This window comes from Octopus bimaculoides, chromosome 17 (genome assembly GCF_001194135.2).
Source record: "Octopus bimaculoides isolate UCB-OBI-ISO-001 chromosome 17, ASM119413v2, whole genome shotgun sequence".
In the NCBI taxonomy this organism is placed as follows: domain Eukaryota; kingdom Metazoa; phylum Mollusca; class Cephalopoda; order Octopoda; family Octopodidae; genus Octopus; species Octopus bimaculoides.
The window spans coordinates 35,999,078-36,015,984 of record NC_068997.1 but is presented as its reverse complement, the minus strand read 5'-3'; the positions used below and the strand labels follow the sequence as shown (position 1 = coordinate 36,015,984).

General features: G+C 39.7%; 1 protein-coding gene across 9 annotated transcripts in view; it reads right to left on the bottom strand.

Moving 5' to 3' along the window:
- LOC106874300 (uncharacterized) overlaps positions 1 to 16,907 on the bottom strand; it is a 373,269-nt gene that overhangs the window by 198,933 nt on the left and 157,429 nt on the right. For 7 of the 9 annotated variants that reach the window (XM_052974178.1, XM_052974177.1, XM_052974184.1 and 4 more), the window contains 2 exons: positions 4,089 to 4,252; positions 1,588 to 1,644 (listed from right to left, as the gene is read on the bottom strand). In XM_052974178.1, coding sequence (XP_052830138.1) covers positions 1,588 to 1,644; positions 4,089 to 4,252 — 221 coding nt within the window. The remainder of the gene's footprint in view (positions 1 to 1,587; positions 1,645 to 4,088; positions 4,253 to 16,907) is intronic. The other 2 variants (XM_052974179.1, XM_052974182.1) reach the window with 2 other exon arrangements.

The window sequence follows — 16,907 nt, the reverse complement described above, 5'->3', positions numbered from 1 at the left end:
AGCTCCTCTATGCTGAAGACCTGGCCCTCATAGCAGAATCACTACCAGAACTAGAGAAGAAATTTCAGGTGTGAAAGCAAGGTTTAGAATCGAAGGGCCTTAGAGTCAAATTCGCAAAAACCAAAGTCTTAGTAAGTAGGAAGGCGAACACATCACACACCCCTTCAGGTAGATGGCCCTACTCAATCTGTAGAAAAGGTGTAGGTAGAAACTCCATAAGATGTATCCAGTGTAAGCTATGGATGCATAAGAGGTACAGCAACAAAGGAATATTAACCAGGAAGATAGCTTTCGTGTGTGGCAGATGCACAGGGGTAATAAACACCACAGATGCTCAGAAAACAGATTCTATCACATGCCAGGGGAAGAAACTAGAAATAGTTGATAGCTTCTGCTACCTAGGCGACCAAGTCTGAAGTGGGGGTGGATGCTCAGAGAGCATTACCACTAGAATAAGAATAGCCTGGGCAAAGTTCAGAAAGCTTCTACCCATCAGACTGAAAGGCAGATTGTACGATGCATGTGTGCGAACTGCTATACTTCACGGCAGTGAAACATGGGTCGTGACTGCTGAAGATGTGTAGGCTTGAAAGAAATGAAGCTAGCATGATCCACTGGATGTATAATGTCAGTGTACACACACAACAGAGTGTAAGCGCCCTGAGAGAAATGATGGACATAAGAAGTATTGGATGTGGCGTGCAAGAGAGACATCTGCGCTGGCATGGTCATTTACTATGGATGGATGAGGAGAGTTATGTGAAGAAGTATCACTCCAAAACAATCCATTGAAGAGGGAAAACCAGGAAGACATAGGATGAGGTGGTGAAGCATGATCTTCGAAGCATGATGAAAAACCGAGACCTCTGGAGATCTGCTGTGGCTGAGAAGACTCGACAAATAAAGTGAGATCACAGCTGTAGCCTACGCCAATATCACATAACCCCCCACTCCACTCCACTCCACTCCACTCAAAAAGTACCTTTGGATCGTAGGGCGACAGGCTGTGCTTGAGGAGACCTATTGAGTCAAGTACATCAACATCAAAATCAAAATCAAATCAAATCATAATCAAATGGAAATTGTAGTTTGGCTGATGCCAGCACCGCCTGTTTGCCTCCCCGTGCCAGTGGTATGTAAAAAGCACCATCCGAATGTGGTTGATGCCAGCCCCATTGCCCCGAGTGGCTCCTATGCTGGTGGCACGTAAAAAGCACCATCTGAACATGGCTGATGCCAGCCCCCTCTGGCCTGTGCTGGTGGCACATAAAAAGCACCCACTACATTATCGGAGTGGTTGGTGTTAGGAAAGGCATCCAGCTGTAGAAACATTGCCAGATAAGACTGGAGCCAGGTGCGGCCTCCTGGCTTCCCAGACCCCAGGCGAACCGTCCAACCCATGCCAGCATGGAAAATGGACGTTAAATGATGATGATGATGATGATGATGAAGAAATAACTGAGCCCTGGAAAATGCTTGAATCAATAGTACTGTTTATTGCTGGTAAAGTGAATCATTGGCATTGTGAGTATATTGGTAGATATTCTGAAAAATGATTAAAAAATAATAAAACAAGACAGAACTTACTTAGAAATTCTTCTCTTTGAAACCAGTGCTGTCTGATCAATCCAGTAGTCTCATCTGCTTTTTTTTAGTCAAAAGAAAGCAGTTATAAAATAGAATGTTCTCCAATTACATGAGTATTTTTTACTTTTTACCATGCAAACAATAACTAGAATTCTTGTTGATGAAAGCTTAAGATACTTTTGCTCTCTCTTTTCATTCTACATTTACTTTTCATGAGTGTGAAAGTTATAGAAGTGGGTTACAAATTGTAGTTATTGTAGATTAAATCTTGAAATCTCCAATGGAGCATATTAAAGATGCAGAAACAATGAATGTATGATGGCAATGCAAAATTCAATATATTAGATATTGTTCTAATCAAATTGACATCTATTTTTCAAAAATAATTAATCTTTTTCTAATGGCTTTATTCATCTGGAATAGACTGTAACCATGACCTTATCAAGCCTTCTGAGGCTGGTCACATCTATAAATCAAAAACTGCAGACAAAATGGATGTGGAGAAGAAGGAAAGCATAATCCATGTGAATCCATGTTACTTTTAGATGTGGATCATTATTGAGGACAAATCCAATGCGATACCACATGACAGCATTGCTATGCTGAAGACTTATTTGGGAGGTATTCAGGTCTTTCAATGTGGCTGAGGCAAACTTTATCATCTGTATTCAATTGATTCTAACTGTTGATGGTAAAAGCTTTACTTATAAGAAATAAACATACAAAGTTTTATGACACTTTCTATCTTTTCATTTACCTTAGTTACATGCTTTGAAACATCTCAGCACAGTTTTCATTAGCTGTACAACTCAGTACAGTCAACCAATTAGTGCAGAGGAGAATAGGTTGTTATAGTAACAATGTCAAGTATACTGCTTCTCTAAAGCAACAAAACACTTGTCAATGATATAGGAGAGCAAATCCCTTGCAGACTTAGTTCAACGAAATCTTTGTTGGTCAACACACACACACACACACACACACAAAAAGGAGTAAAATTGAAGATGTTGGAGAAAGTGGTTGTTAATAAGTGTTTCTGTTACTTTTGAGATGCTGGAAATTAGAGGCATGGGTCAAATTTGGCAGGATCAAAGTTTGCAGGTCAAATTGGCAGGGTTAAAGTTTTCTTTACTGAGCATGCAACAACTGCAGCATTTTCCAGAAGAATAGATGGTAAAACTGAATAGTTTAGTAATAATATGGACTAGCTTTGGAGTGCACTATTTGAGGGTAATAGAAGTGACATTATCAGGACCAGTAATCTTCTCGGCTTGAAGCAACCAAAAGTATTTTCAAATTTGGCATGAAGGTACATAATGATGAAACTGGTAGATTGGAAAAGAAATGTTTTCATGGAGGAATTTTGCCAAATATGTATTACACTGAACTGGATACAAATTAGACAAATAGCAAATGTGAAAGCTTTTTCAATGAAAATACTACTTACAAAGACATGCTCAAGGAGTGATGTGGAAGAGGATTCTACAAAGTTGGTAGAAAGGATTTTTGCAAGAAAAAACAGCTAAATTTTGGGTGGCAGGAAAGTTTGCAGACTTTGCAGTACAAAAGTATTTTTTACTTTATGAATGGTTGTCATGCATAAGTTGCATTAACAGTGGAAAACCATCCAGTTGGTTGAGGTGAATATTCACTGAATACAGCTGTCATTGTATACAACTGGTAACTCTCTACTTAATTGAAATTCTCTCATGTTAATCCGAATTATTTTCTCCTCAAGTAATTTCTTCTATGATTTCCCAGAACAATCCCTTGCTATTCTCAGATATCTATATTGTTATCTGTAGCTACTGTTCAGTATCTTCATTTATCCATAATATGAAGACATAACTCTAGTCTATCATCCAGCCTATCATTCACTCTCATCATATATTCACATTGTGATGACATACCCTTATTGTAGCAACCTTTATTATCATGATCATCACATACCTTTTTCAACTACACAACTAGATTTTTTCACTTTATGTAGTTGTACAACCTGCTAGAGAGAGTAGATAATTCTCTCATAAATCACACTCTAGTTTCTTAAAATAGGAAGGATACAATGGATAATGTATATCTGACAAAAAGGAAGGACGGTTATAGGTAGAACATTCTTTGATTATAGGTCTGCTCAATTTAGATTGACCTGGGACTAACCAACAGCTTCTAGCCAACCTACTAACCTTTGTGTATACCACTTGAACCAATCTACATATCATCCACTACCTTCATATGTTCCTAAAAATTTGACCAACTTCATGCTAACTACTATCCACTTCTATTACATGTCTGAACCAGTTACCTTTATTTTAGCAACCATTCACCACCACTGAAACCATACTACTTTCAAATACCATTAGATTATCATGTACATTCTAACAGTAGTTGAATGGCAGTGGAGTATCACATTAAACAATTACATGATGTAGATGTGGCAATATAAAGTTGTAGATATAAATGTTGATATTGACATAAGTAGAAAGATTAATAATACTTACAGTCTACCTTATACGTCATCTTTACACCAGTAACATTAGATTGAGATTGGCATACATCAATGTGTATTTCTGATGACTTGGTAGAAATCTGGCAGTTGGTTTGATATGAAGGAACAAGTACCATATGATTGGCTGGAGTTGCAATGAATTTGATAAGGGGACACCTACAATGATATTTGAATACATTACATACAGATTAAACAACAAGAGGATACTCACACAGACATACAGATTCAGTTATACACACAAATAAAACACAAACACACATAAACACATATAAACATGCCAAAGACTGTGGTCAGACAGTCCCACAGTAAGATTAGCACAAGTTAGACTGCTGAACATTGTCTATATTCTATGCAGAAAACATGACCTATATAACAAGGCTCAGAATACACTGTGATGTGACATGAATACATTACATACACTGTGATGCGACATGAAGTGGAAAGTACAAATGTAGAATAATCCAAGTGATATTTCATAGCTAATGATAATGTAAGATGGGCTATGTGTCTTGGAGACACATGAGAGAGAGGTTGGTCTATTGTCTCTTCTATGAGGGAGATAAAAATAGCAGATTTAAGGAAAGTAAGAGATATATAGAGTGAAATACTTAGATACAAACAGAATGAACACCAAATTTATTTTGACTATACCCAAGCCTCTTCTATGTATGTCCTCTCCTCAGCCCTCTACTTCATGAGAAGTCAAACAATGTCATATTTTTGCCACGAATAATAGGTAGAGGAGGGGAAGGAAGTGCTCTAACTGTAACAAATTTTTTCACTTGTCTTGCATCAGACTCATTTGATGCACTTTAGAATCCTTACACTGGTGGCTCTGCTTTTGGCTGCCTAACATCCAGTGGACACATCATTCATCCCAGCTTTGTGAGTACTTGAGACTCTTCCTCTTCCCATCCTCTACACGGCAGGAAGCTGAGCAATGTCACACACAGATGAAGGGAAAGAAATGTTCCAACTGTAACAATTCTTCCACTCTCTTGCATTAAACTCACTCATTGTACTTCAGAATCCTTGCACTAGTGGCACTGCCCAAGTTGCTAAACTTCAGTAGAGGGATGGACATCCCTCTCAACACTATAGGTGGACACAGAAGTGTAGCATGGTGAGGACTTGACCCTGCTTGGCCCAAATAAAGTCTTTGTGGTGGCTTCCAATCTCAAGTAGTCACAGAAAACCATCATCAGGATCCCCAAGGCCACCCAAGATTTTGTGGTCAAAGTGCTAGCATTGTTTATAGACTAGGAACTTGCTAGTAACAGCTCAAAAATCTGGAACAAATTATTGTTTTGTAACACTAGTTCTTGAGATCTTTACAGCAAACCTCTTCCAATTGTGTGAAAAAACTCTGAGTCCAGGTCAATCACAAAGTAATTCAGGGTCATATTTCTGTTGCAGTGTGCGTACTGGCCTCAAGCAACACAGTTCTCAGACCTACACTGTATGTTATAGCTATTCTCCATCTCAAGCATCTGAATCTTCTGGCAGATATCAGAGATTTCCAAATTCATGACAGTAACATGGCCTTCACCACAGCCAGTAAGAAATGTGGCTGCTATCCTGGGATCCTTCCCTATGTGCAGCAGTGCAAGAGTAGATGGCCTGTGATCCAACCACCCCAGAGATTTAATGTTGCCACACACTGCTGAGGCAGAAGCATGTTTCCTCCAATTTATCACTGCTCTGGCAAACAGTCTTCTTCACATGGACCCTGCACCACATAAAGAAAACTATAAAAGATCTTCTCTTCTCAGCCAACCTGAATATGCTGAAGGATGAAGGCATCTGTCTGATAGCAGTGGGTAAAATTTTTCAATGACTTGCAGCCAGGATAACAAATAGACCAGTCAGAGATGGCTTGAGCGAGGCACTAAGCCTTGTCCATCTGGGAGTGGGAATCAAGTGTAGATGTTAAGCTTCAACAGTATTAGGCAGGACCACATCTAGATGTATCTAAGACATGCTCCCTCATTACACTCACCTGCACACTTCTCGTATGGAACACTCAGCACATTCATGGCTGCTGACAATAGGATCACTTCCAATACAAGTGTCCAGTAAGATGACCCTCTTAGCCTGCTCCTTTTTGTGTTGGCTGTCAATGATGTTATCCATTCAGTCCACTCACACTTCAATGTTCCTGGGTGGCTCAGCTGAGTTTGTAGTTGGAGACCTCCTGCAGACCATCCCAACTGTAAAGCTCCTTAAGCTTGAGATAGTCCATTCAAGTGGGAGGTGATAAATGTGAGCTATGGTGAGACTGAATTTCAGGATGGTATACTCAGCATCCAGCCTATCTTGGTAAGGGTTCAGCTGACACCAAAGGATGCTGTATCATTTTTGCTTCCCAGTCCTCCTGAAAACCATGTAAGAGTGCCTGGAGATCAATCTTGCAGTGCTGTCCAGGATGACAGAGAGAGTGCAACTCATTGATGCACACTCAGCTTTCTTCCTCTTGAAGAATTGCTTTTCCATGCCTAAGCTTCTTTTCTTGCTATGCAGTGCACTATGTGACCTTCTCACTCATCAACTCGGTGAAACTGATACCACCATCTGGAGATGTGCTGAACTGATGTGCAATGTTAGTTTTGATAATGTACAGTGGGCACCAGTAGAAACTACCTGTTAAATTCTGTAGCCTTGGCCTTTATTCCACTTCAGACCTGGTGCTATCAGCCTATCTTTCCTCAATCTCCTCCAGCCATACCTTCATCAGTGAGGTACTCCACTGGACAGCTGAACTTGATGTGGCCCAGGAACTGGAGTCAGCTCTGGCTGATTGGACTGCTGAAGGCCTTGCCATCTCCCAGAATACAAATGTGTAATGTAATGGAGATGACATCAAGTGCAAGTCTACCTTCAGACAAACTGAGACTTTCTTGAACAGTACTACCTCACCTGTCCCTATTCTGCTTGGCAGCCAAACAACAGCACATGGCTTGATTCAGTGTCTTCCCTATCAACTGGTACCCTTCTTGATGACAAGTGCACTCACATCAGAGTAGCCCAGCACCTCAGTCTCTGTATGTGTGAGTAGCACAAATTCCATTGTGGAGCTGTAGTTGACAAATTCAACTGGCATCCATTATCCTACTGCATGGGCTGGTTCCCTTGACATTCTGTTCTGAATGATATTATCAGAAGGGGTCTTGACCTGGCCAGCTTCTCATCACGACTAGAGCCAGCAGGTCTTGACTGCAGGGATAGTAAGCACCCTAACAGAATAACCCTCTTCCCATATGAGGGAGATAAATCCCTAATCTAGGAAGTGACATGCTCCAACACATTCTCTCCTTCCAACCTTGCCACATCAACAGCAAACCCAGGTAAGGCCACCCACAATGCAGAGGAGAGGAAGATATACCAGAGTTTGACTGGCCACCATCTGTTTGTACTAGTTAGGCGTTCTTGGACCTGACACTGCTAGTTTCCTCCAAAAAATCAGGATGACAGCAGCCAATTTAAGAAACGAGCCCTGTAAGGAGGGGTAGCTGTTGCAGCAAGTGTTGCAAGCCACTCTCTATGACAATACCTTTGCTATAATGTCTATGGGGTGCAGCTGAACACACCATTTGGACAAGAGTGTACAACCTGTTAGTCCTTTCCCCACCTATCTTTTGTTGCTTAATTCCTTATTTTTTTTTCTTTGTTTTCTTGTTGAAATAATTCTGGGGTTGCTGTTTTGGGGTGGTTATTTCTAATTTCACTAATATTTATTTGAAGTGAAAGAAGTTTTTGATAATTTGAACTTATACTTTGAGTTTTTTCTTTATCTTCTTTTTTTCTTCTTTTAATCAATTTATTTTTTCATACTTTTGTTGCTTTCAATAGTTTCTAAGTTGAACAGTCAGAGACTAATAACTTTTTGTTTCACAAAAAAAAAAAAAATTGAACTGATATTATTCATTGAATCAATTTATTCTTTATACAACAAAATTAATGTCAAATAAAACTAGTCACAACTTTTGACTCAGATGGAGATAACCAGAATTTTTACAATAACACAACAGTGATAAAGGAAAAGATGATAATGTGAAATAATCTAACACATTTCAGCAGAAAATAGAGTGGGCATTGAACTACTAATATTGTAGCTTCATGGTAGCCTTGATGTTCCATTGATATATTTTTTCAAGCAGAGTTTATATAAAACTATATGTCCTTCTTTTTTTAGAGAGTAGAGTATAGTTTCAGGGAGATCTGGCTGCTAATTCCAGATGATTCTGCAATGCCTATTGATGTCAAAGATGTTTATGATAATGAGCAGAATAGTAGTGATGATGATGACGAGGACAAAGACAGCAGTGGTAACAATCATGGTGGTGATGATGGTGTCAATGACTAATAATCAGCTGTGATGCATATAAAGTAATATACATGCAACTATAAGGTAGCGAACAGGCAGAATAATTAGCATGCCAGACAAAATGCTTAGCAACATTTCATCCCTTTTTATGTTCCTAGTTCAAATGCCACTGAACAGTGGTGGACACAGCTAACCAAAATGTTAGCTTCACTAACTGCTAATCCACTAACTAAAAAGTTAGCTTCGCAAATGCTAAACTGCTCAACAGATAAAAAGATTAGCAAAAGCTAATGCTAAATGATAACTGCTAACTTTTATCATGAATTTAGTTTCAGTTTGGGTTTTTAGATCTAAAATTCCTAAAAACAGACCTAGAGAGCTGAAATTTTCATATTATAGCTTAGACATAGAGCTTTCCAAAAAGGTACAGCATGCCAAGATTAGATAATGAACAAGGTGTACGCAAATAATCAAATGAACAAATGAAATTAAACATTAGTTTTTCAAGTCAACATATACTTTATTTACTGTGCAAAAAGTATTAAATGAATCAAAAAGGTATAGTTTAGCATAGGTATCATACCAAGATCAGATGATGATGAAAGTGTACTACTCTGGCTGGAACTTCTCCATCGCCTCAACATGATGTTGATTGCCCTTCATAAACACCACCAGCCTCTCAAAGTTACCACCTGACAGGGTGGCTCTCTTAGCCTGCAAAATATCTTTGCCTATAGAGAATAAGTGCGCTCAACTGCATCACTGGATGGGATGGCAGTGAATAGGTTGATCAAGATCTATTCTTGATCAACTTGGGGAATAGGTTGATCAAGACCTGCTCACCCAAAAAGGTGGCTTCATTTAGGATATCCTTTGGCCCTCCAGCCAGGTCTTCACTATGTTCTGCACATTGAATTTCAGTAACCTGTGGCTCCTGCTCTCCTGTAACTGAGTGACGTTGCTGAAGAAATCATCTTCCTCATCTTCATTGCTGGTGATGTTGCTGCCCTCCTCATTGGTTGCCATTAGGGCTGTCACTACAACAGTCTCAATGGCATTCATTACTCTGCTAACTTGGTTGTTATTATACTGCTCCAGCCAGAACAGGTGAAACTTAGCATGGAAAGTAGTGGCCAGCTGGCACTCCAGGCCTTCTAGGAGGAGCCCAAATCTTTTCGTGATACTTGCCAGTATTGTGTCTACCAGAGGACTGCAGTACAACAGATGTTAGAATTTGGCCTCCTTCAACATCATGACAGCTGCTACAGTTGGCAGAAGGCACTCAAGTAAGCCTGGATCTCCCACTGGATTTTATCCAAGGCTTTGGCAACATTAAACATCACCTGGGCACACTCCTTCAGGAAGCCGGCATTGGAATCAGTGAAGGCGCAACTTCAGCTGTGTTGTCACCCTGTGGACAGCTTCCCCATTCTTCTCCAGCAAGTTGTTCAGGATAACAAGAGAGTCATAGGTAAAGTTTCAGAATGGTCAAGTTTCTATAAATAGACATATGTGTTTATTGTACTAGCTAATGTGATAGTGTGGGTTGAGGAATCAAAAAGAAAGAAAGAAGTGTGTATTGATATATGCACACATGCACACGTGTGTGTATATGCACCATTATATAGGCCTGCGTACTTGTATATTTAAACCCGTACACATATATGCATATATATATATATATATATATATATATATATATATATATATATATATGCACACACACCCATAGATATATGCACACACACCCATAGATATATGCATATACACATACATGTGCATACATATACACATACATGCACACATACACACACATAATGCAAACACACATATATATACATACACACATACATTTGCATACGTACTCATATGCATGTCCATATATGTAGTATTAAACAATTAAAATAAGATCGGAGAGTTAAAAAATTAAAAACAGAGACAATGGAAAGTCAAATAGGGTTATTGGAGATTGTGTGGTTATTTAGGTAGCATTTACGTTTGTTGTAAAATTTGAAGGTATGAAAAAAGTGGCGGTTGCATATACCTAGGGCTGCATTATATTTATTTAGTAGTATTGAAGAGTTGAGTTTTAATATGTGGAATGCCTCTTTTAGGCATAACTTACAGGCTGAGCGTTGACCTTGGTATGGGAGCCCTGAATCTATTATGGACCATGAAAAGATGTAGAGAATATTTCTATTTTTGAGATGATCTATGTGACTGGTGAGTGTTGTGGATTTACAGTGTCTCTTGTATTTAAAAGAATTGAGATATGATACATATCACTGTTTAAAATTTATAGTTGACGCTGTATATATGGTTGTAGAATTGTGCAACGTATTGAGGACGGTGCATTTATAAATTACATTAGACTTTCTGCAATAGGTTTGTATAGAGCAGATGGTCCCAGGACGGCAGTTACATGGTAGTGCATTGTGGGGATTATTCTCAGGAATGGAGAAGGTAATACTGTCAGGTAATATATTTCTTTATTGGCCACACTGGGCTGAACACTGAGGGGACAAAATACAAAGTAGAGCTTTTCTTTTTGGGAGGAAAAAAAAGTGGGGGTAGAATTCGATTAAAAGGGATCATGAGAAAAAAAGGTTGATCAATAGGGATTGTGCATCACAGAAATGTCAATGTAAAAAGGGGGAACAGATTAGGTTTATCCGTGGAAAGAAAAGCTTACGGAAAAGACCATGCTAATCTTGGGCAATAATGTCATGCAAAAAAAACATATTACAGTAAGTGACTCTCTTTTTTCCTTTCTTTTTTTGGTTCATAAGATTATGTTCAAGGTGGCTCCGTCATTCAGACGTGCCATCCTTGCTACATTCACCCATCTTTTTTTAAAACATTCACTAGACAAAACTTCCCTCTCTACTCTCACCTTCCTCTTCAAGCTGATGAGAGATTGACCTGAGAGGAAAGTGTTTGTCTCTAGACCTTTCAGACATGTCCACCATATGCATTCTTTTGTCATAGCCACAAGTACGATGAAAATGGCTCTTCCTTCCCGTTTCAAGGAAGGAGGCGTGACAATATTCGCGATAAACTCAGTTGATAAACTGACTCGTCCCACATGCGATAGCAGTCGTTTGACATAGGCCCACAGGTTGGAAATGGTTGGACACTGTACGAGTGCGTGCAGAACGGTTTCATCGTTCTGACCACATCGCGGGCAGTTCAGCCCCATGTTTCTCGAGCCATGCCTGTAGAGTTTATCCTGAACAGGTAGAGCTTCTTGATAGCACTGCCAGGCCAGGGATCTCTGGAAGTTATCCATAGGTCCCAGCCCGAAAGTTATCTTGAACAGGCGGGTCAGATATTCCTTGTCGACGCCCAGGTTCGCCCCGAGATCATCATCATACCTCCCCTCCACTAATCCCCTATAGAATGCTTTGGTTGTGTTGCAGTCGATCAAGGTTGACCCGGGATGGCATAGCTGCTTGAGAGCAAAGCGACACTCACGATGTCATTCACCCTTCCTTGGCCTCTTTTTGATCCATGACTGCAGTTCGGTCAAAGAGACGAGCTGCAGGAAAGTGTGTCTCACAAACGGTGACCACACCTGTTCACCGTTGACTATGTAGAGCCAGAGATGTCGCAGTCTCAGTGCGTGTCTGTGCATCATCAACCACGGCATGCCCGGCCCTCCTTTTAATGGATGTTGGCAGCAAACGGATCACCTGACCATCGAAATGTATCCTTTCCACAAGAAGCGGAAGAGAACGCATTCCAGTTTGGTGATGATAGGGTCGGGACAAAGCACGACGGTCAGGCAGTAGTAGATGACGGACGTGATGTATGTGTTTGCCACCTCTGCCTGACCTTTTAGGTACAGCTTCCTCTCAGCCCATTGCCAGGTGAGAGTGACCACCCTACTCGTTATCTCATTTCAGTACTTCTCTGTTTGGCGGTCTGAACCAAACAAGACCCTGAGCAACTCGACCAGACCGTCGGTCCAGCATCCCATGACGGAGGTGCTGTTAGACAGCATAGGCTTGCTTTTCCGCATGCTGAGTCGCAAGCCCACTGACTTTTCCGGGTTGATTTTTGCTCCTGTTATCGCTTCGCAGTCTTTCAGTGTCTCACCAACCAGCTCGATGAAAGAAATCTGGCCGACCTGTTAAAGGCAGTGCGTAGATTGATACGAGTCAAAAAGCACACCCATTTCTGCAGTCGACATCCAGGACAATCAGTCTACCCTCCGGGTCTACGAATATTGTCTTTGTTTCGAGTTCCAGACTCTTGCGAAAAAGTACCACCGTACCTCTACCACCCATTCTTGGCAGACAGGGAGAAAAATAAATGTTAAACTGTCCACCAAACATGGACTTTAGGGCCTGTGGATTATGGAGTCTGGTCTCACTTATGGCTATGATTTCTAACTTGTGTGACTTTATGTCATTTAAGAGGTACCCTTGTTCCCAAGGGGACCCCATGCCATGCGCATTCACACAACCAATCTTGATCATAATCCTAGTGAGTTAAAACACAAATGAAAGGAACAGAGAGTTACTTACTGCTCGAAAGTTTTTTGCTTTCCTCCTTCAGTTTGTTGTAGAGGAGATCGCAATAATGTTTAACGAATGGTATTTCTAGCATTTACCAACCACACCGGGAATAATGCCTTTTAGTGTGTGGTGTAGGCTTCGTGATGTGCTCCAGTGGTGTTGTGTGTGGGTGGTTGTTTGTTTTTATGTCATCTTTTGTTAGGTTTGTTTTTGATTTGATGTATTCCATCAACTCTGTGTTTTTAGTGTCTATGGCTGTGAGCATGGTTTCTGTATGTATTTTTGTGGTAGGTTTCAAAATGTCTTTGGAAGATGTATATCTCTCTGCTTTGTTCGTGTTTGCATTTGGTTTGGTTCTTTTTTTTTTGCTCCTTTTCCTCCTTCCTTTTCTGGTTATTTGCCATTCCTCACTGCTTTCGTCTTCCGACAAAATTTCTGAGGAATCAGAAGTGGGTAGGGGCATGTTGTAGGCTTTTATGTGTGTTTGTGTAAGTGGTTGTGTTGTTGTTTCTGTTGATGCTGGTTGTTGACTGTCTGTGTGTGGTATGTGTGGTACAGGGGATGGGGAATCAGTTTTTGTATTTTTTTTGTTTTTCAGTTTCTTTAGTTCTTGCTTTTGTTGGTGGTGTTGGTATTTTCTCAGGTGTATTATTTTCGATTGTTGATGGATTTACTTGGTGTGCTTCTTCTGTCATTTTCTGTGTTGATGGTGGTGTGGGTAGTAGTGCTTTCTTCTCAGAATGTTTTGGTTGTGGTAGTGGATATTGTTGGTCTTGTTGTGCGGTGGTTGGACAATTCTTTTTCAAATGTGTTTCGTTACTGCACAGATAGCAGCGTAGCCGCCTGCCCTCCACCACTACATACAGTCTGTAGCCTTCTGGCAATTCTATATCAGTGGGTATCTTCTCTGTTGATGTTTCATCAATTTGAAGAAGTAATTGAGTTGTTTTTCTCACCCAGTTTTGCTGTTCTAGAACAGCGATTTCGAGAATGTTTGTCTCTGCCATTTCAAAGCAGATGGCAGAGATTAGCCATTGTGTTTCTACTTCAGGTGGCACATTTTTTATTGTGATTTTCCTCACTCACTGGCCTAAATAAGTCGGTATCATCACCAAATCATCTGTATGAAGAGCTAATGTGGAAAATCGTTTCACTAGATTTTCATTGTGCAAACATACTTGGACTGTGCTAAATTTACGCCACCAATTAACGTATGCCTTGTGAGCCTATACAGGACGGAGGCATTTTTCTATTTTTTGCTGCGGTGCACTTCCCGGTCATCTTGTCTTCGTGTTGATAACTTTATGTATGATTGGTTTTTTTTTGTGTGTTTTCCATGATATGTTGTGGAATGTGGAGATGTAAATTATCTCTTTCCTTGGTGAGAAGCGCCTTTGTGTTGTTTATTTCTTGTGCAGTGAATTTTATGATGGTTCTCTTTTGCTTTATCGCTTCCGCGAAGTTTGTTTTATCCTTGGTGATGGTGGTGGTGTTGGTAGCAGAGGTGTCAGTTGTAGCAGTTGAAGTTGAAATCATAATAGTAGTGTTGATGTTAGCGGTGGTGCTGTCTTTGGTGGACGGCTTTGTGCTGATTTCATTGTTGTTGTTGTTGGTGGTGGTACTGGCATTCCTGTTTACGTCTGTATTTGTTCTTTTTAAATTTCTCTCCATCCTTCTTTCATCAACATGTGGTGTGGGGAGTGGAGGAAAATCTAAGTTGGTTTCTTTAGTGGCGGTGATGGTGGATGGCCTTGTGGCGTTAGTTTTGTTGTTGTTGTTGGTGGTGGTGGTGGTGACAGCAGCATTCAAGCTGTCCACATGGTTTCCAGTCGCCATTTCCAAAATGAAAACTGGCTAAAATGAATCCACAAAAGCCTTCAAAATTTTTGAAATTTTGCCCACACAGAGTCGAAATTCTATGTAAATATTTATCAAGTTTTGTAGTGAGTGTTCTTGCACAACTTTTAAACACAAAAATTTGATAATAAAAACTTTTAAACATGTAAAAATGGCCAACTTACGTGGAGCCCATTTGACTAGCGTCCATCAATCAAGGTGGCTAGCAGTAATTCAAAACCAACAAGGAAATAATTCACCATCACTAAGAGTGACAAGGGTGCAGTGAGTGCCAGCATTACTACAAATAGGAGTCATAGACTCCTTAGCCACAAAAGCATATGGTCTCTTTGTATTGACAGGGGAGAAACCCCCTCTCCACACTGAGTAAGATGCATTAGATTAGCATGGTAATTTCATATAGGGAATTAATACTCATCAGTAATGCTCACTCCATCACAGCTGGTAGAGGCCAACTCACCCTGTCAGTATTGTGGAGAATATCACTGAAATCAGTGGCTGATTTCACAAAATAGCAATGTGAAAATTACAAAAATAAATCAAGGTGGCTAGCAGCAATTTAAAACCAATGAGGAAATAATTCACCATCACTATATATAAACTAACACAGAGTATGATGAAGGCATACTAAAAAAAAAAGCAAAAAAAAAAAAGCAAAAAATAAAACTAGCCTCTCATCCACATCTCCACACAAGCTGCAGGTAGGAAAGAAGCAGGACATTTGATCGCAGTACCTTATAGCCATTTTTTGTTTATAGTAATCACACATATTGTAGTTCAACATTTGTTAATAGGCTGTTCTAAATTCATGGAAATATTGCCTATAATTTAAAGCTTTGTTATTAAACTTTTGAAAATAGTGACATTACCTTGATAGGTGACATGTTGGGGGTGAAGAATAACCAAGATGGGGGATGGAATGATAGTCAAAATTTGATTAAGTTCAGAACTTAAGGTTCATTTATTCATTATTCCATTAAAGACTGCTGTTTTGCTGTGTGTATCTATACTATAAAAGGCAAATTTTCTCTGTGTGTGTGTATGTTTAAAATTCATACATTTACACAATTCCAAATTTCTTCCATTAAACAATCGCAATTAATATTCTAAATACAATAAGTTAGGTCACTGCGTCATTTTTTCACTCCAAAAATTTCCTAATAATGAATAAAATCCGTAAAACTACGGAAGTAAACATTTTCTCCCTAATAAAATCTAATTTCCTCTTTCTAATACAAATCCTTTCAACTCCTACTTTCTCTTATGAAGCTTTACGGAAAATCCAACAACAAATACAAAAAGAAAGGAAGGAGAAAAAGAAAACTATCAAAACTGAAACAATCACATTTCGATACTGTGATGACAGATACTAAAACTACATACAGAATTACTTTGCCCCTCTAAAATTAACTATTTCTATTCCTCTTACACATCGTTTCAATTGCTACTTTCTCTTACGAACGTTTACCAACGATCCAAGAAAAAAGACAAAGAAACGAAGGGGAGTGAGAGTCAAATAAACAGACACACTGCCAATCATACGTAAATACACACATATATATGTACCTATGGTTACCAATGACTTCATTCTAATTGGCGGGAACTAAACCTTAACAGAGAAACGAAAGAAAAAGAGAGTCAAATAAATATTTTCCCCAGTAACACAATGTCATTTCCTCTTTCTATAACAATTTTCACCTTTTATTCCGCACATGAAATGCCACCTATACACTTACATACAAATACACAGATACATGCAAATACCTGTCACTTAGAAGAAGCTGCGATCAGATTCCTACATCCATTTGCGTGATGGCATCAATAATGACGCTGACCCAAGAAACATCGGCAAAATGTGCATTCTCCGCTCAACATATACAAGGGGGCCACGATACATGCACGAGCGAACACAAGACGCTATGACTTTCGTTCGGCACTATGGACGCCTGATTTATTCATTACATGTAACCCCAAGTGGGTTGAGGTAACACGGGAACTTCTCCCACACCAGCAGTACTGCCATCGGCATGATCTTATTGCCAGGATTTTCAAGCAGAATCTGACTACGCTAATTGATTTCATCAAAAAAGGGCAGGTGTTTGGCCCTGTT